The sequence below is a fragment of the Grammomys surdaster genome, unplaced genomic scaffold, assembly GCF_004785775.1.
Source record: "Grammomys surdaster isolate TR1022 unplaced genomic scaffold, NIH_TR_1.0 67, whole genome shotgun sequence".
Taxonomy (NCBI): Eukaryota; Metazoa; Chordata; class Mammalia; order Rodentia; family Muridae; genus Grammomys; species Grammomys surdaster.
The window spans coordinates 21367141-21387414 of NW_021604569.1; the positions used below are offsets into that span (position 1 = coordinate 21367141).

General features: G+C 46.5%; 1 protein-coding gene across 2 annotated transcripts in view; it reads right to left on the bottom strand.

The window, feature by feature from the left end:
• Ccm2 (CCM2 scaffold protein) overlaps window positions 1-20274 on the bottom strand; it is a 51114-nt gene that overhangs the window by 4897 nt on the left and 25943 nt on the right. For both annotated transcript variants that reach the window (XM_028777174.1, XM_028777183.1), the window contains exons 2-6: window positions 19673-19846; window positions 6529-6612; window positions 5909-6092; window positions 1442-1578; window positions 95-230 (exon numbers count right to left, since the gene is read on the bottom strand). In XM_028777174.1, the coding sequence (XP_028633007.1) occupies window positions 95-230; window positions 1442-1578; window positions 5909-6092; window positions 6529-6612; window positions 19673-19846 (715 nt within the window). The remainder of the gene's footprint in view (window positions 1-94; window positions 231-1441; window positions 1579-5908; window positions 6093-6528; window positions 6613-19672; window positions 19847-20274) is intronic.

A 20274-nucleotide genomic window follows, 5' to 3' on the forward strand; every position in this document is an offset into this window, starting at 1 on the left:
TCCACCTACCAAGTTCCACAGCATCCCTGTCTGGGAGCCCATGCTTCCAGAGGACCCGCTCACAACCCTTAGCCCCCACTTCCATGCAACATACCACTATGCAGTGACAGGTGGTGGGTAGGTGTGGAGGCCCCATCAAATATTGCTCGGTCCAGAAAGTCGATGGTGGACTCCGTGTAAACAATCTGGAAGACCTGGCTGAGCAGGGAGCACAGCTCTTCTGCAGCGACCTACGGTGAGTGAAGAATGGCAGCTGTCCTCAGTGGCTACAGCTCCACACAGCACTTTCCCACAGTCTCCAGGGTCCCCATAATGTCTCAGAGGTGCTACAAATATAAATGGGGAGCAGACCAGAACCAAAGGGCCCAGTGCCTCTCACAGCCCCAAGGGCTGTCACGAAATAGAAACAATGCCTGAGAAGAGCCCTAGGTATGGCCTCACAGGCATCTGGAGACCATGCTAGACATGGGTGTTGGCATCAGCTTTGTCTCCTCTTCCAATAACTGGTCATCAATATGTTCAAAATTCCCATCTAAGCCCAAGTGAGAGAGAGATGACATCCCGGTCTCACTTCTGACCTTAGAGACATTTCCAGAAGAAGTGGCGTTGTTCTGTATCAGTGTGCTGTTTAAAACAGGGCTTCTTTAGGGGGTTAATTTTGTCCAGAACTGTAGATGTGATGGTATCTGGGGACATTGCTCAACACTCCTCAGTGCATGGGTAGCTGCCCACAACAAAGTATTTGACTGAGAGCATCACTAGCACGTAGGCTAAGTGAGGTGAGCTAGAGGACGGTTAGGTGAGCAGTCACCATTAGCCAAGGAAGAAAGAGGCAAAAACTATGTGGAAGATGTCAAGTGACTCCCGAGGCTCCACCGCTCCCCTTTCTGCCGCTGTGACTGCCCATGTGCTGAGGAAATGCTAACTTTGTTTGAAGCACCAGGTGCGTGTGGTGTACAGGTCACCATGCCTGTAGCCATCACTGTCAGTCAGTGTGGGGGTGGGGAGAGGCATTCTGCTCTACTGACCATCTCATGGATAGTGCTAGGGTACTGGCCAAGAGAGAGCCCAAAGCAAGGCTGGCAGAGGAATATGAGGTAGATCTAGGTATGGGAGGTGCCCTCTGGAGCCTGGGAGTGTGGGCCGCTGTGGTTATAGGTGGGGACAATGACACGGGCAGGGCTTGGTGAGGGAGAAGCAGTGGGAAGGGACAATGTGTGAAGTAGTGCTAGACAGAGCTGAAGGAAGGGCTGGCTAGGGCCAGGGTTCTAAGTGGGCCGTGAAGAACTATGCTGGGGTCAGGTCTTGGAAAGGGCAGGGTAGAGGCAAGGTGGCCTCTGATCACAGGCAGGGCCAGGGTGTGAGCTGGGTTTGGGCAAGGCTTGGACTACGGACAGGCAGAAGCTGTGGACAGCTCTGGTCCACAACAAGGAGGTCTCACCTTGCTCTCTGTGGCCATGATGACCAGGCAACATGCCTCTACTGGTCCCACTGCACTTTCTGACAAGGAACCTGCACTGAGGCCTCTAGAACCTTCTGCACACAGACTTTGGCTGGGAGAGATGCCTGGGTCCTGGGCTGAGAAGTAAACACATCAGGTTAGTGCAGTGCATGGAGGGCAGGTACAAGGGCAGCTGAAGCACCAGCAGCTACACTCACTCCCCAGGGCCTGTGAAATGTCTCAGTGGGGAAGCACTTGCCATGCAAGCAAAGCCAACAACCTGAGCTCCATCCCCAGAGACCCAGTAATGGTGGAAGAAGAGAAGCAACTCCACCAAGCTGTCCTCTGACCTCTATAGGCATGCCATGTTCACCACAGTAATGTGCACACACCCACAACATCATGCGTGTGTGTGTGTGTGTGTGTGTGTGTGTGTGTATGTGTGTATAAAATAAAAATATTTAGTTAAACATAAATCGACAAATAAAATCTAACCCCTAGTTAGAGTTTTTCCAAACAAAACTAGCTTGTGAGAGGTGCAGGGCACCTAAGTACCCATCTTCATACCCCACTGTGTGCCATACCACGCCAGCTGGTACTCAACTGCTTACAGCTACAGAAACGCAGGAGCTCACACAACCCAAGTTAACAGACAACAGACTACACACAATCCCAACGGGAGTCCACACTCTCGAGGGAGTTTTGGCCCAAGGCACTCTCTTCCTACAGAGGGATAAATTAAAGTGAAACCCTGTAAATGGCCTTGCTGTGGACAAGGCCCAAGGCCACATCCTCACACTGTACACAAAACATATATACAGAAAATGCACTGTGGTTCCAGGGTTGTCCAGGGAGTGAGGCTCTGAGACCAGCCTGGGAAGGATGCTGGCAAGCTTAGAGGTGGCCCTGTTGTCACTCTCCTCAGGTGTGTACAGAAAGCAAAACTGAAGAAACATGAGGCTTTAGCCCTGGGAACACAGGCAGAGACGAGCTTAGGGTAGATGGAGGTGAGAGTGCAGACAACAACAGCTACAAAATACCAGTGAGCTCCTGGGACGACAGTGTCCTTACAACAGCCGCTGACCACAGAGCTTCTGAGTCAAAGCAACATGATGAGGCTATACTGAACTGTGCAGCACAGGCTAAATCACACCCAGGGCTAGACTGCTTTTTAATTAATAACTAGCTCTGTCATCTTCATATTGTTCACATGCTCTCACAGCAACATATTAGATACAGGAGGCAAACTAAGCATACTATTAAAGCCAGGCATGGTGGAGCATGCCTGCAATGCCAGCAGTTGGGAGACAAGAAGCAGAAGAATCACCGTGGGTTCAAGGCCTTCCTGGGCTAGCCAGTGAGTGACCAGCCTCAGCAAAACACTGTCTCAAAAATATTTTTTTTTTTAAAGATTTATTTATTTTATTTATGAATATACTGTAGCTGTCTTCAGACGCACCAGAAGAGGGCATCCAATCTTACTACGGATGGTTGTGAGCCACCATGTGGTTGCTGGGACTTGAACTCAGGACCTCTGGAAGAGCAGTCAGTGCTCTTAACCGCTGAGCCATCTCTCCAACCCTGTCTCAAAAATATTAACTATATTAAATGAATATGAATTTTTTTAAAAAAACAGAAGGCTAGGGATGTAGCTCAGCTGGTATATGTACACGCCCCACCCCATGTACAGAAAGAGACTATGAATGTATTAGTATAAGTCAGTTCACTTGTTTCTATTTTTGTTAACATTTTAAATTAGCTTCTTGGCTCTTGGTGGGTAGCTGTGAAGTGTGGGTACCAGCCAGGTGCCATCTGTGAGGATGTCACTTCTACCCTCTGGGCAGCAGGCCGAGACAGCCACACAGGCTGCTCCATGCCACCAACCTCAGACCTGCCACCTGTCTCTCCTCCGTTATTCAAAACACTTTGGCAGACACACAGGCTCCCTGTTTCACCCACTCTCCAAGGTGAACGGACCCTGAGCTCTCCACTAGCCTGCAACCCATGAGCAAGGAGGCGCTGACCGAGCGTGACCGACTCATCTGCCTGCCTCTGGGTGGGGAAACTACACGCCAAAACCCAACCCAGCCCATGTGCCCAGAAGCCTGAATCAGAGTGAATGCACATACGCTCCTGCCAAAACGAGGCCAGGCCCTGGGACACGGGGATGCATTCTCTGCTGGTGAGAGGAGAGGAGCAGATTCTCAGTACTGTTCCTCATGTTTTTGGAATGTTCCTTATATGGAGGAAAATCTCTATTTTCTCTTCCTTAACAATTTATTCTAATGATTCAAGCAGAGAAACATTCCTGCAGCATGAGAAATATAGGGACCACTTCTCCATACCAGCTTAAAATACCCACAGGAACCTGCTCAGGAGCCAGTCTCCTCCCTCTCTGTCTCTGAAGGTCAAGAGCCAGAGGATCACCTTGGTGATGCTAGACAGAGTGGCTGGGGTCTAAAGCCAGAAGGAACCAGTTCAAAGCTACCTACCTTCATCCACTGTGAGAGGAAACTCATGGACTCCTCTTAGGTATATTATAGATGCTAACTGAGGCAATTCATGCCAGATACTCTGTACTAGTTTGAGTCATGTTAAACTGACAGACACTTCTACAGATTAAAATAGTGACAATTTCATACTACTCAACCTAACTCAATGCCTAGCATCAAACAGACAGGCTCACTCAACTCTGAGAAGAAAAACAAAGCACTAGGATTTGAATGCTAAATATGTGGCAAAGACTTGGCCTCAGGGTGGCGCTACCAGGAAGCGAAAGAAAAAGTTTTAAGGGAAGTGCACTGGGGCATGCTATCAAAAGAAACCGCGGGGACCCAACCCACTTCCTCTTTTTGGGCTTTCTGGCTGTGAAGCAAGCAGCTTTGCTCGCCATGCAATCCCGAGCTGCACCATAAGCCTAGAAGCAACGGTCTCTTGATCATAGACTGGAACCTTCGAAGCTAAGAGCCAAACAAGCCTATTCCCCTTGTAGTAGGCTGAGAATGATGGCTCACTTGTGTAACCCCATTCATTACTCAGAAGGCTGGGACAGGACTGCTGTGGGTTTGAGACTACCCTGGACCTCAGAATTCCAGGTCAAATGAGATTAGAGTGAGATCTTAACAAAAAACAAGCCTTTGCACTTTGTAAGTTAAATAATTCAAGGAGAACTTGTTCAGATGAACTTGGTAACCTGACTGGCGTCTGTGTGAGAGCTAGTATGTATTTACATATGTGTGTGGATGTGACTGGGCAGGGCAGACCAGTGCAGAGTCTATGGCTGTGTGATATATGCAACTGTGTGTATGTAGTATGTGTGTTGTATGGGATGTATGAGTTGTATAAGAGAAAATATGGTGTGTAAGTGTGTTGGGCAGGGAATGAGCCCTTCTACACAGACAAGGCAGAGCAGCTAAAACTCATTCATGACCCCCCAGCTGCCTGGAGTTGACCATAGCACTTGGACTAGCATCATAAGCCAGATACACTCTTCCCATACCGTGAAAAAGGCTAGACCAGCTGACCCTTGTGCCTTGTCACCAGCCCTCTGGGACTGGCTTTGGGATCATCTCAACCACTCACAGTGACCCAGCAAGCCTAGGCCAGTGCGCCTGTGCCAACAGAAGTAGGGCAGGCTCTCCCCTCATTTCTCACTGGCTTAGATATTAGGGTGGACACCCAGAAGCTCGTAGACGCTTGTACACTAGTATCAAGCCTGTGAGCACCCACAGAGGAGGAGCACAGCAAGTGGAAGGAGCACCCTGCTGTCTGAACAAGGAGGCAGCACCAGGGCTAGGGGAACTGGCTTTGCTGTGCTGGCGTTGCTGTCCCAGCTTTGGGAACACTAGGGCTCAAAATGTAGACTGGAGGCTAGATGTGGTGGGGCGCACCTCTAACTCCAGGATCCAGGAGGCAGAGGTGAGGAGCTCTCTCGAGTTCTAAGACAGCCAGGGCCTGTCTCATTAAAAACAAACAAACAAAACAGAACAAAACAAATGTGGGTTGGGCTCAGAGGAAGTCCCTGTCACAGCTTTTGGTCACCACTCTTCTTTCTGGGGGTCCTCTGTACCTAAGCAGTGGAGGCATCAATTATGAGGAGCAGGGGCTGAGGAGTCACCAGAAGAAAGGTGTTTTTTGAGACGGGATCTCACTATGTAGCTCTGGCTGTCCTGGAACTCACTTTAGAGACCAGGCCTCCAACTCACAGAGATCCACCTGTCTCTGAGCACACCTGGCACAAGAAAAACCTTATTTGAACACTGACCCTGATACCGTATTTCTCAAGTCTCCAAATGCCCTGAGTGTGACAGGGGCCCTGAGGCAGAAGCTCATGGCAGGAAATCTAATTCACAGCCATAACAGGTAGCAGCAACTAGCCAGGAGCTGCAAAAGCCATCTCCACAATGTCAGGCAAACCAGGAAACCTCCTTAGGATGTGGACCTCCAGACCACCCACCCAATCCATACCTGTCTTCAGGACCACCAGGTGTGCAGCATCATCTCGGACATAGGAGACAGCAGCGATGTCGTGGATGGGCACCCTGAGGATAATGTCCTCCCCGTCCCTCCAGGCCAGCTTGACATTGTAGGCAGACAGACTGAGCACAGCATCATGCTCCTGAGTCAGGTGCCCAGGAAGTTGGTGGGACCGCTGCAAAGAATCACAGGCATCAGAAATCCTGGGCCACGGCATTGAGCTCTCCTTGGGGAGCACTGTGCTGGCTACAGTTGGTTCTAAGCCAAGGAGAGGTGACAAAAAGTGCTGCTCCCTCAGTACAGTGGCACTCACTCCAAGGATGTCAATGTGTTTAAATCATGTGGGGGACTCTTCTGGAACTACCTTTTAGATAAGTATCTGGAAATCTAGAATATCTTCAAACTGAGTTTGGGAAGGAGCCCAAAACCAAGTCTAGAGATTAAAGGTTCCAACTAAGAAACCATCTTTGTCTAAAGACTTTGTATAGCCAAGAACAACTACAAAGTGATAGAGCTGGGCCGTCCCTCTTAGGCTGAGGTCGAAGGTGAGGGGACCACAGGTTGATGCAGGCTAAGCAGCAGAGCACACTCAGGAGGGGAAGGGCTGTTACCTTTGCCTTGTCTATGAAATGCAGGATTTCCGTCCTACTGGAAGGGTTCAGGTAGCCGGGAATGGATGTTAACTGACCTAAATACTGCAAGAGAGGGAGGAAAGAGTACTGTGAGAAACAGTCAGGACTACTGTCGCTACAGAGCGCAAACCCACGGCCTGTCCCAAGGCCCATCCATCGTCAACACTCTCAGAAGAGCCTTGTTTGTTTGTTTTGTTTTTTGTTTTAAATTTCAAGATGAGTTTTCCTTCTGTAGCTCTGACTGTCCTGGAACTCACTCTGTAGCTAGATCAATTCATTGATTATCTATCTATCTATCTATCTATCTATCTATCTACTTACCTATTATGTGCTTTGTATGTGTGTATTTTTTTTAACTTGCATGTATGTCTGTGTTTGCCAGGGTCCTCTGGAAGAGCAGCCAGTGCTCTTAACCACTGAGCCGTCTCTCCAGCCCCTAGTCCTACATGCTTACTCAGCAGCTGTAGACGATCTTCCCACACTTCCTAATGCTCTGTGTTCACACTTGCAATTGAAAGTCTTTCAAAGACATCTCAAGACTAGTTTTGGTAGAATAGGGACCTAGACAGCAGATGTTTCCTGCTCACTGCAAATAACCCCACTAAAATTTTTTTAAAAATCAGCTCAGTCAACAAATGTACAAAATGGAAAAGCGAAGTGCCATGGCTTGAATGTACCCCCAAATCCATGCTTGGCACTTAACCCTAAGTAACAATGTTGAAAGGTCAGTTGGGAGGTTAGGTCACAAAGGCTCTGCCGTTAGCAATGAATTAATGACATAATAGTAGAAGCAGGACCTTGTTTTATCTCTGCAATTTTTATGTGTGGATGTTATCTTGTGTATGTCTGTGTACCTCTTTCGTGTCTGGTGCCCTTAGAGGCAGGAGGCGTGAGATCCCCTGGAACTAGAATTACACATTAGATGTGAGGCAGTCCACGGGTACACGGGGAATAAAGCTAGGATCCTCTAAGGAGAAGCCACTGCTCCTAACCACTGTCGCGTCTACAGCCCCTCACGTCCCCTTCTCCCTCCAACTGCACTTACAGACTGTTATAATTTGTCTATGCTCAGTCCAAGCAGTGGCACTGTTAGAAGGTGTGTCCCTGTTGGAGTAGGTGTGGCCTTGTTGGAGTAGGTGTGTCACTGTGGGCATGGGCTTTAAGACCCTCATCCTAGCTGCCTAGAAGCCAGTCTTCTGCTAGCAGCCTTCAGATGATGTAGAACTCTCAGCTCCTCCTGCACTATGCCTGCCTAGATGCTGTCATGCTCCCACCTTGATGATAATGGACTGAACCTCTGAACCCATAAGCCAGCCCCAATTAAAATGTTGTCCTTTATAAGATTTGCCATGGTTATGGTATCTGTTCAAAGCAGTAAAACCTTAACTAAGACAAGGACCACAACAGGGCATTGAATTTCCTGGGACTAAAGTTATAGATGGCTGTGAACCACCACGTAGGTGCTGGCAATCAAACCCAGGTCGTCTGGAAAAGCAGCAACTAGTAAGGATCTCTCCCACCCCTTCTATTTTTTCTTGACAGAATCTTGCTATGTTCTGGCTGGCCTGGAACTCACTATACAATCCAGGCTGGCCTTAAACTCCCAGTACCCACATGGCAGCTCATTACCGTCTGTAACTCCATTTCCAGACAATCCAATGCTGCCTCTGGCTCCCACAGGCACCAGGCACACATGTGGTGCACATACACATATATATGCAGGCACTCACATTTACACAAAATAAAAATAAATACAGGAAATAACTTGATCAGAACCTGTGATCTACATGAAGAAATTGTATGTAAATAAAGGTAAAATCAAACCTTCTATTTTCTTATTTTAATTGCCCTAAAAGAAGCTGATTGAAAATAAAAACAGCATCAGGCAGTGGTGGCGCACGCCTTTAATCCCAGCACTTGGGAGGCAGAGGCAGGCTGATTTCTGAGTTTGAGGCCAGCCTGGTCTACAGAGTGAGTTCCAGGACAGCCAGGGCTACACAGAGAAACCCTGTCACGAAAAACCAAAAAAAAAAAAAAAAAAAGGAAGAAGAAAAGAAAGAAAATAAAAACACCAAGAGCTACTGAGTGAGAGAAGCTTAAGAGTAAGTGAAACAGCACAAAAAGAAAAAAAAAAAAAAAAAAAGGTTACTGGCATAGGGAGGGGATGGGCTGAGCATCCCAAATCCAAAACTCCGAACACTGTGAGTACCAACCAACATGATGCCTGTGGTGGTTTGAACAGCTATGGCCCTGTACACTTATGTGTTTGAATGCTTTGTCCGTAGGGAGTGGCACTATTAGGAGGTGTGGCCCTAGCAGTGTGTCACTGTGGGGTTGGGCTTTGAGGTCTCCTATGCTCAAGCTCTACCCAGTGTGGAATTCCAATCTCCTCCTGGCTGCCTTTGGATCAGTATGTACAATTCTCAGCTCCTTCTCCAGCCCCATGTTTGCCGGCACACTGCCATGCTTCCCACCATGATGATAATGGACTGAATCTCTGAAAATAAGCCAACCTCCAATTGAATATTTTCCTTGGCCATGATCACGGTGTCTCTTTACAGCAATGAAACCTGAACTAAGACAAGGCTCAAAAGTCCCAAACTGTGGAGTGTTTTGGAATCCTCAACCCATAAAACATTATACAAACATTCCAATGCCAGAAAAACTCCAATATCTGAAACACTTGGCGTTCTCCTGGTAAGGTTTACTCAAGTAGTCTTCAGTAGTAAAATAGCCACAACTACATACGGACCAGGATGACACTGTCGGAGAGCGGAGCGAGGTGCGCTGTAAACGCTTTCTGCAAATCTCAAGGCATTAAATAAATTAATAGAATTTGAGTTAAACTAATGTGTATGAGAGAGAGAGAGAGAGAGAGAGAGAGAGAGAGAGAGAGAACACACCAGAGAGAGAGAGCCAGAGAGAAGAAAAACATGACTGCACAAAAATGCTCAAATAAAACCAGAGAAAGCAGAAAGAGGAGAAAAAAGAAAACAAAAAACAAAAAATAAAAACAACACAAAAAGAAAGCAAAAACCAGGAGAAGGAAAAAAGCTAAATATACTAAGTATTAATCTAGTTACACCACTATTTACTATAATACGAGTAGTCTAAATATACCAACTCATAGGAAGATTGAGTACTGGGTTATAGCATGTGTGAGGCCCTAGCTTTAATCCTAGGCACACACACACTCGCAAGGATGGAGAGATAGCTTAGCAGGTAAAAACACTTGCTGTGCAAATACAAGGACCTGGGTTCAAATCCCCAGAGCCAACATTAAAAGCTGGGCATGGTCCCACAGGTGCCTGTAACCCTAGTGCTGGAGGTGGTTGAGACAGGAGGATTGCCAGACTTTCTGGCTACCAGCCTAGTTCAGAAAGAAACCCTGTCTCAGGGGAATACAGTAGAAAGTGACAAAGCAAGACACCTGATGCTCTTTTCCCTGGCCTTTGTGAAACTATAGGCATATATATACATATATACATATACATATATGTATATATATACACACACACATACACACATACACACACACACACACACCCCACACCCAAGGAAAAAAGGATAAATACTATCAGACTGAATGCTGCTTTTTTTTATTATATTGTTATTGTTGTTTGTTTTGAGACAGGGTCTCCCTATGTTACCCTGACTATCCCGGAACTGGATGGCCTCAACACAGTTCCTCCTGTCTGTCTCCCCAGTGCTGAGATTACAAGCGAGAACCACCCAGCCCAGGTTGGATTTTAATATAAAGCAAGATCTAGCTATGTTCTCCACAAGAAAACCACTTCGCTTATGAAGATGCATACAGATTGAGAGAAAACAGAAAAAGTTCTCTTGACGTAGTACTCAGAGAAAGAAAACCAGTGTAGTTTAAACAACGAAGATAAAGTAAGACTTCAGATAAGAAAAGTAGAGGGAGTCAGGCTATTCACATGTACACCTTTGATCCCAGCACTTGGGAGGCAGAGGCAGGTGGATCTCTGGGAGTTTGAGGCCAGCCTGGTCTACAGAGCAAGTTTCAGGATAACCAGAGCTACACAATGAAACCCTGTCCCCATCCTTCCAAAAAAGAGAAAGAAAAAGTAGAGGGACTAGAGGGTTAGCTCAGTGGTAGAGCACTTGCTTGGTATTCATGAGGCCATGGGCTCAATCCCAGCACCACAGAGGGAAATCAGAGATAAAGAGGCAGACATGCTGATAAAGCAGTCACTTCTTTTTGTTTTGTTTCATTTTGCAGATAGGGGCTCATTATGTAGCTCTGAACTTACAGAAATATGCCTGCTTCTGACTTCCAAGTGCTGAGATTAAACACGTGTGCTATCATGCCGGGCCAGGAATCAATTCTCCAATATGAACATAGTAATCCACAATGTGTTATATGTCTACCCAACATGTACCAAAATATGTAAAGGTAAAAACTAGTGGACTAGTGGAACTACAAAGAAAAGCAGACAAATCTATTATCGTTGGGACTTCAACAACCTTAATCAGAAAGGACAGCCGAAGCAGACAAAAGATCAGAAGGCAGCTGGAAAGAGCTCGGAGTAAAGTTCTCACTGTGCAAGCTTGAGGACTTGAGTTCTATCCCCAGCACTCACAGGAGGAAGAACACTCCTAGGGAGGTAGAGACAGAGGATGCCAGAGACTTGCTGGCCAGCCAGTCTAGACAAATCAGCAAGCTCCAGGTTCAGCAAGGGACACTGTCTCAAAAAAAAAATAACATGGACAACAATGGAGGAAGACATCTGAGTTGACCTCTGGCCTCTCCGAATGTATACACACTCATGACTTGACCGTTGCCTCCCCCTGCCCCCAGCCAATCAGAAGAACAGAAGTGGCAGCATCGCCACTCAACTGGCTGTGCCTGCCAGCTCCCATCAGCACCATCCAGCAACAGCAAGCAGATCCAGTCTTCAGTGCATCCATTCACAGTGACCTACATGTTCTGGGCCATAAATACACCTTACCTTTGAAAGAGGTTACCATACAATGTCTGCTTGTAGAAACAATCAACCAAAGAAGGAAGAACTCACAGGAGAAACAAACAATCTGACCCAATAATTGATTAAAGAAATAGACTCAGAAACTAAAAGCCTTCCTAAGCAGAGTCCCAGACCCAGACAGGCTCAATAGTGAGTTCCACTGACTGTACAAGAAAGGAATGGGGGTGGAGGGTGTTTCAAGCAGGGCTCGGTGGAGTATGCCTGTAATTAAAGCACTCAGGATGTAAAAGCAGGGTCAGGAGTTCAAGGCCAGTTTAGTGTAAGGGGCTGGGAAGATGGCTCAGTAGGCAAAAAAAAAAAAAAAAAAACAAAAAACAAAAAACAAAAAAAAAACAAAAACAAAAACAGTTTCCATGGAAATGAGTCCCTGAGTTAATATCTCCAGAAGCTACATCAAGTTGGGCATAATAACTTCAGGGACTCTTCAGCAAGATGGGAGGTGAGAAAGGTGAATTCCCAGAGGTCATAGCCTGCTAGCCTGGGGTACACAACAGCAAACAAGAGAGACCCTGTCTCACGACTAAGGCTGAGACAACATCTGAGGTTGCCATCTGACTTCTACACACCTGAACACTCACATGAACATGTGCACATACATGAGCACACACACAAAATTAGTTATAGTAATACCTATCTACCAGGCATGGTGGCACATGTCTTTAATCCCAGCACTTGGGAGGCAGAAGCAGGCAGATTTCTGTGAGTTCCAGGTCAGTCAAGACTACATAGTGAGACCCTGTCTCAACACAAAACAAAGAAACATAAAATAATACCGTATCTACATTTCTTTTTCAGGCTTGTGGGAAGGGGGGCATATGATACAAGGCACGCATAGAGGACAACCTGGAGGAGTTGGTTCTTTCAGTCATCTATCTGGGTTCTAAGAATTAACTTCTAGTCATCAGGATTAATGATAAGCATCTTCATCCACTGAGCCTCTTACCTGTCCTATGAGCTGGATTTTAAGGGTTCCTCGAATGCCCCCTGTTTTAAGCCTGCTCTCTAGAAATGTGCCTGTGTATCTAACAATGAGAGAACTAATAATTTGCTTGAGAAAAAAATTTCTCAGTGACAAAATGCAGAGAATAAAGTGACTGTTGAGTGCTCATCCCTAAAAAAGAGACATTCACACCATCCTATCTAAGGCTCAGGGACACTGTTGATGAGGGGGTGAGTGTGCTGGGGGTGTAAGAGCTGGAAGATAGTGAAGTGTTGTGAAGTGCCATCCTCTAAACTCTACATCATCACTGCAATTAATCATGGACTCACAGTGGCTTCAGATACTTGCACTGGCCTTGCACAAGAGGGCTCTGTCAACAGTCAGTCATGGATAGAGGAGGAGCTCCTGGGGCCCTACTCCATAACTGCTGAACTACTGGCTACTGACAGACCCTGGGAGCGGAACAGTCATTAACTTGTGTGCCCACTGCTGAGCCCACCACTTTTCAACAGGGCTGGTGGTCCTGGGCTCTATAAGAAAGCAGGCTGAGCAAGCCATAGGAAGCAAGCCAGTAAGCAGCACCTCCACTGCCTCTGCATCAGTGCCTGCCCCAGGTTGCTGCCTGACTTCCCTCAGTGGTGGACCGTTACCTGGAAGTATGAGTGGAGACAAACCCTTTCTTCCTCTAGTTGCTTTGGTCATCACAGTTCATCATAGCGAGAGAGAAGCGATCAATATAGATTATTAGCTATCCCTCCTATCTTTGTATGTCAAGTGCTAAAACAAAGTACCCTGATATGTCTACAATCACACAGGAATTCTAATGTAGTTCCAAACCTGGGGTAACTAACACAAGGCTACGGTCCTTTTTAGTGTCACCCAAAATCACCATGCTTTCTACTAGGCTCAAGGGACAAAAAGGATTCTGTTTTTTTATCTTTTAAATTTTTAAAAATGTTTAAGTGTGGTGGTGCACATCTTTAAATCTCAGCACTCAGGAAGCAGAGGCAGGCAGATCTCTGAGTTCAATGCCAGCCTGGTCAACAGAGCAAGTTCTAAGACAGCCAGAGCTACACAAAGAAACCCTGTTTCAGAAAAAAATAAAAATAAAAATTAAAGATTTATTTATTTACTTACATCTATGTGTGTGCAGGTGCCTGCAGAAGCAAAGGAGTGTCAGATCTCCTAGAACTGAGTTATGGCCAGTGTGAGCTACCTGATATGGGTGCTAAGGACAAAACCTGGTTCCTGTCAAGAGCAGCAAGCACCTGAGCCAAGCCATCTCTTCGGCCCAGATTGTACTTTCTTCATACAGGTAAGAGCTCTCAGGTAAGAGTTGAGCCTTTCAGGGTTTTGTTGTATTTTGAGATTAGGGTCTTACTCTGTAGCCCAGATTGTTATATTTTGAGATTAGAGTCTTACTCTGTAGCCCAGACTGACACAGAAATCTTTGTGTAGTCTAGGCTAGCTCCCATCTCTTGAGTGCTAGGGTTACAGATGAGCTAACACACATCAGCAAAGCAACTTTCATCAATAAGAAAAGTCACAGGTTCATCAATAAGAAAAGCAACCTCCCCATTGCCTTGGTCAACATGCTTGAGCCTCTGGCCCCTGGATAATCAGGATACACAAAGCTTCCTAGAGCTCCACCTGCCCTGCCCACACATGAGAAAGTGACAAGCTTCAAAGGTTTCTGGAATAAAAGTTGTAGATGATGCTGACATTTTGGGACTGACACTGCCAACGAGCCCTCTGTTTGGTATGGACACACGGAAGTCAGGCAGTCAATTCAAAGGCAGGTCTACCTCCTAGTGTCCCTTGGGTGCAAAAGAGCTGGTGGTCAGCTACCTACCACTTACTGAATACATGACATAATCCGCACACTGGCAATCTGACTTGTGGGACAAGAGCTACTCAAAAGTGGAAGAAGCCATTTGGAACCCCTAAAACTGAATCTAACCTAGTAACCTGCCTTGTGGGAAAGGCAGAGAATTAAAGCCACACATAGGGCTGGTATCCACTCAGATACCCAGTGCATCACAGCTGGCATCTTACTGTATGTACTGAGCCAGAGGTCAACACGTGATGAAAACTGCTGGACAATGTTTCAGTTCATGATGGTTTGGGAGGACTGAGCAAGAATTATGAAAATGCAAACTACTGCTGCTGTGTGGACTCAGCATTCACTAAGTTCACTAACTTTATCAATGTTCATTCACAAGCGCGTGCACACACACACACACACACACACAGAATTTCTCTATATAGTACTGGCTATCCTAAAACTTGCTGTGTAGACCAGACTGGCTTCAAACTCAGAGATCTGCCTGCCTCTGCCTCCCAAGTGCTGGGATTAAAGGTAAGTCACCATCGCCTGGCTTGAAGTATTTTCTTAAAGAAGCATACTGGAGTAGGGAGAAGTATTTCCTTGAGACTGGAAGATTTTGTGTTGATTTTATCTTATCAGAGTAATAAATGTGCATGATTAAAAATCAATTGTGTATAGACTAATATAAAAGCCACCAACCCATGCCGGGCGGTGGTGGTGCACGCCTTTAATCCCAGCACTTGGGAGGCAGAAGAGGCGGATTTCTGAGTTCGAGGCCAACCTGGTCTACAGAGTGAGTTCCAGGTCAGCCAGGGCTACACAGAGAAACCCTGTCTTGGGGAAAAAAAAAAAAAAAAAACCACCAACCCAGTCAAGCAGAATAATCCTATAAGCCATTTAAAACAGGTAGCCTTGCTAGAGTCTGAAGCCTTCTGACGCATGGCCATAGTTTAAAAAAATATTGAATTTATATTGCTATTGTTTTACTTATCATTTTTAAGACATTATCTTCCAATTTTCCCTGGCTGTCCTAGAACATATGTTGTAGATTACGCTGGCCTCAAAAAGACCCATCTGCCTCTGCCTCCGGAGTGCTGGGTCATGACCAGGCTGATTATTTGCTACTTTAAATTAATGCTATCACCAACAGTTCATCCCTTCCCCAACTCCTTTTTTAACACTACGCAGGATGGATTTGAACTCATGACCCTTCACCTCATTCTCCTGAGCTGCTGGGATCACAGAAGTACATCACCATGCCCAGCTATGCACAATCCTTTCTTTCTTTCTTTCCTTTTTGTTTTCTCCCTCTCCCCACCCCACCATGAAACTGTGTTTTTCATGTAAATAAAATTTTGCAGTTCAGTGGGATAAAGGACTTCTTTAAGAGAAGTGTGAGTGTTGAGTAACTGTGACTAACACTGAGGTGTTAAGAGGGGCAGACTCCCTCCCAGCGTCAGGAGTGAGCCCCATGCTCGTATCCTCCCCAGTACCAGGTGCTGCCACGGTTTTACTCAGCCTTCAGTTAGCAGTGTGCCGGTATGTGGCTTCTGCCTGCATTTCCCTGATGGCGAGGCCTGCGGGACATGCTTTCATGCCTAGATAATGCTTCACTCATCTCCCTCACCGCAGTTCATCTGTATCTGCCCAAACAGAACTGGGCTGCTTTCACACTGAGTCTGGAAAGGTTTTCCTGTATTCTGGATACTAGCCTGAGTCAGAAATTTAGTTTGCAAACATTTGTGTTCAGTCTGTAGGATGTTTTCTCCTCTCTTCTTCTATGGTATGAGGATAGAACCCAGGTTTTCGCGCACACAGTGAACACGCTACTGCTGTTTCCATCTTCCCATGCAGAGAGAAAGTTCTGCATTCTGAAAGACTGGATGATCGATTTTCCTCTTATGCATCCTTTCTGGTGTCATCTAAGACCTCTGCCTGACTGGAGACCATGAATTACTTTCAGTCCCCCTCCAACGCCCTTACAAGTTTTGTTATGTGGACACTATGGCCCACAGTCCACTCTAAGTTGGCTTTGTGAAGGTGTCAAGCGGTAGGCAAGGTCCCTTCCTGTCTGTGCTGTCCAGCTGCTCTAACATGGTTGCTGACATGGCACGTCTTCCTCCTCCACAGAATGGCTCTAACACTTGACAAGGTGTAACTGGAGGACAGATCTGTGTGTGTCTACCTCTAGGTTCACAATGCCTTCCTATCCCCCCAGGTCATGGCAGCTCTCTGCATCTGGGCAGCAGGAACAATCCAATACAACCTGACCCTGGGCAGTTGTTTGATCACTCTTTTCTAGTCTTTGCAGACACATTTCTGACTAATCTTGCTTCTGTCTACTGAACAGCTTGCTGGAATTGTGACAGAAACTGCCATCATCAAGCTATTCAGAGTACCTATTTCATATTGGGTGCCCTGTGTAACTTGTGCTTTTCAAGGTGCTGGTCCATTCCTACGACCCTGAAGAGAGCTGACATGAAGAAGGCTGAACCTTCCAGCTTACAAGACGCTTGTCCCTCCAGTCAGGCTCCTTCAGTCTCTTCACTTACTCAGATGTTCTCTACTTTCTCTTCAATTCTCTCTCTCTGTCTCTGTCTCTGTCTCTGTCTCTCTCTCTCTCTGTGTGTGTGTGTGTGTGTGTGTGTGTGTACATGTGGTATACATGCACATGCGGAGGCCTGAGGTGGCTGTTTCTCAGGAGCTGTTCACCCTCTCACAGGGTCCTGACAGACTACTCTTTCCGTGGACCTGCACTCCCAGCATCTGGCCACATGCACACACACTCCTAACCTCTGCAGGCGCCATACTCACTAGCACATAGATACACACGCACACCACATGCATACATGTGAACACATATACTTAAAAATAATAATGCCGGGCGGTGGTGGCGCACGCCTTTAATCCCAGCACTTGGGAGGCAGAGGCAGGAGGATTTCTGAGTTCGAGGCCAGCCTGGTCTACAGAGAGTGAGTTTCCAGGATAGCCCGGGCTATAAAGAGAAACCCTGTCTCAAAAAACCAAATAATTATAATAATAATAATAATAATAATATAAATTTAAAAAGACAAAAGTGGAATCTTTGTCTTTTCATTATTATTTCATTATTAACAGTATGTCCTCTTGTCTTTCTGAGAATATTATATGCAGCCATGTGCTGTCTAGTGATGACTTGGCCAACAATAGCTAATATAACAATGGTTCCCTAAGGTCACGAAGGCATCAAATTTTCCTACTGAGGAACTTTGTGGTCATCTGAACATCCCAATGCAACATATGGGTCAATTCACAGTAACACAGTGTAAACAAGCTAGGATACGTTAACAGCTACACAACAGCTATATAGCACATATATAGTATGTAACAGTCATAATAAAAGACTGATGTTAATACTATCAACCTGACAGAGTCTAGAATTACCTAGGAGACAAACCTGTAGGCATGCCTGTGAGAGAGTTTCTATACTGGACTACTGAAGTGGGAATTATGGAATTATGACAGGCCACCCTAAGGGCAGGCCACACAGCAGCATCCCAGACTGAGTAAAATGGAGGGTGTGAGTGGAGCATTGCCATGCACCCCTCTGCTTCCTGCTGCGGGCGCCATGGGACCAGCTCCCCCACAATCCTGAGGCCATGCTTTCCAGGAACCAGAAGAAAGCTTCCCTTGGGTTGTTTCTATCAGCTAGTTTGTCAAAGCAGAGAAAAGTACTTAATATAACATGTTACTGGTCTATGTATTTACTATGTTATACTTTTTAGCATTTGAGTACTCCTGTCTAAGACAGTTTATAACCAAGTGTAGTGCACACACCGCAATCCCATCTCTTGGAAAGCAGAGGAAGGAAGACCTTCAGTTAAGGGCAGCCTGAGACACATAGTGATATTGTCTCAACAAAGCAAACCAGAGCTGGAGAGATGGCTGAGGTCTTCCAGAGGACCTGGGCTCCATTTCTCAGCAGCAGCTCCAGGGAATCCCACATCCTCCTCTGGCCTCTGTGGGCACTGATGCATGTGGAGTACAGACATACAGGTAAGAAAACATTCATATGTATAAAACCAATCATTTCAACAATTTTAAAAACCAAAACCTCAGTTTGCTGTTATCAGTTGAAAGCAGTTCACAAGCAGCCAACAGCAGATGAGCCTGTCACCTCCCTGCCACTCATCTCCTGTTTACCCCCATGAGTGACTGGCTGCCATTCATCTCCTGTTTACCCCAATGAGTGACTGGCTGACACACCCATTACACATAGGTTTGCACGCTCCAATGTTCACAGCAACAAAGCTATTCAACAACACTTTCCTCAGAACACAGCCCACTATCAGCACGCACAATGCCCACTGCTGCCTCACTTCGGAGCCATTGCTTTCAAATTCATGTTTATTGTCTTGGGCCCAATGTTACAAGTTTGCCACAAATATGAACTTATGTTCTGCTGCCTGTGTTTAAAAAGAGGCCCTCAAGACCTGACTGAAGAGGTGCACTGGGCAGACTCTCCATCCGCTAGGTTTCACTCAAGCTGAATGGTAGATAATTCTTAGGGTCAGTACGGAACTTCACAGCTACATCAAGGAGAAACGACACTACAAACGAGACACTGTTTGTAGGAGAGGCCTATTCAGAGACATTCTGGAAGCCTGGACATAAAAGGGGGTGTGGATTCACACCATCCCTAACAGGCTCTGACTTAGCTTCCCCTTCTTCAGCCTGGGTCTCTCCCACCCACTCCTGTGCCAGGTGTCAGTAAATCCAAAGCCCCCCTCTCAGTGTGGAGGGTGACTGCCTACAAATCCCTATTTAGTCAGCCCTAGAGCCTCCTGAGCCACTGGACTCTGTCTTCTGCAGGGAGCTGACCCAGCTAGAGCCACCAACCAGGCGACATCACCTTCATGGCTTCCTTCTTTCCAGTGGGCTCCTACAGCCATCACTCTCCTCTTCTCTTCCAACTCATGGCTTTCTATCATTTTATTAACTTATTTTCATTTTAGGGACATGACACAACTTGAGCAATGTTTTTTGAGCACAAGCCTGAGACATAAGGTCTCCAGCGTTAGTCTGAGTATCTGAGCCTGGAACAAGCACCTGCTGTCATCTGCAAATAGGAGGAGATGAAGTTTCCCTGTTCTACACAATATCCATGACCTTCAAGACACAGAGTAGTGTTCTGCCAAACAAAGGATCAGAAGAAACCAAAGCTAAGGACTGGGACTGGGTTTGGAGTTTTGTTATTAGATACATCCAGAGGCAAGACAGTGGCTAGGGCACAGGCTAACGTATTTATGCAGAGCTGGCAGCAAACTGTTTGGCAGGCGTGCCCTGTGGCCCAAGGTGACTTACCTTCACCTCCTTCTCAATATAGTCGCTCAGCAGTCTGTCTGGCTCGACGCGCTCAGGTAATGCCAGCACCACAGTGTGCAGAGGGCGCCTCTCTGTCACCTTCTCATGGGCTTTCTTATCTCTACTCTTTTCACCTTTTAGGAATACTCGTTTAAATGGCGACACAATTCCAGGCTGCAGGCAGAAATGGCAATGATTGGAGTTCATTATTCACACATTTGTGTTGTACCTACCACTAACAAACACAAGTGGCCAAAACTATTAGCACAGTTGCCATGGAAATGGGAGACTGTCCACCCCAGCCTATGAGAAAGGACCACCATGAGGCTGAGGCATGGTTCTACAGCTAGCTCACACCACGGTCAGGTAAGTGTCCAAGCAGACTGTACGAGGACAGACAGGCCTGTTAAGTGGCTCCTGTCACACTCAGAAGGCAACTCACTGTCATGTGGGGAACAGTCTCCCAGAAGACAGCCGCACAGCAGAGCTCCAACTCCTGCCAGCTCTGTGAGCCATGTCATCTCAGCTCTGAGGGTGCAAGTGGGTCACCCACAAAGGCATCTGTCTCAGCAGCCAAGGTCAAGTGAACTCTGAGGAGCCCA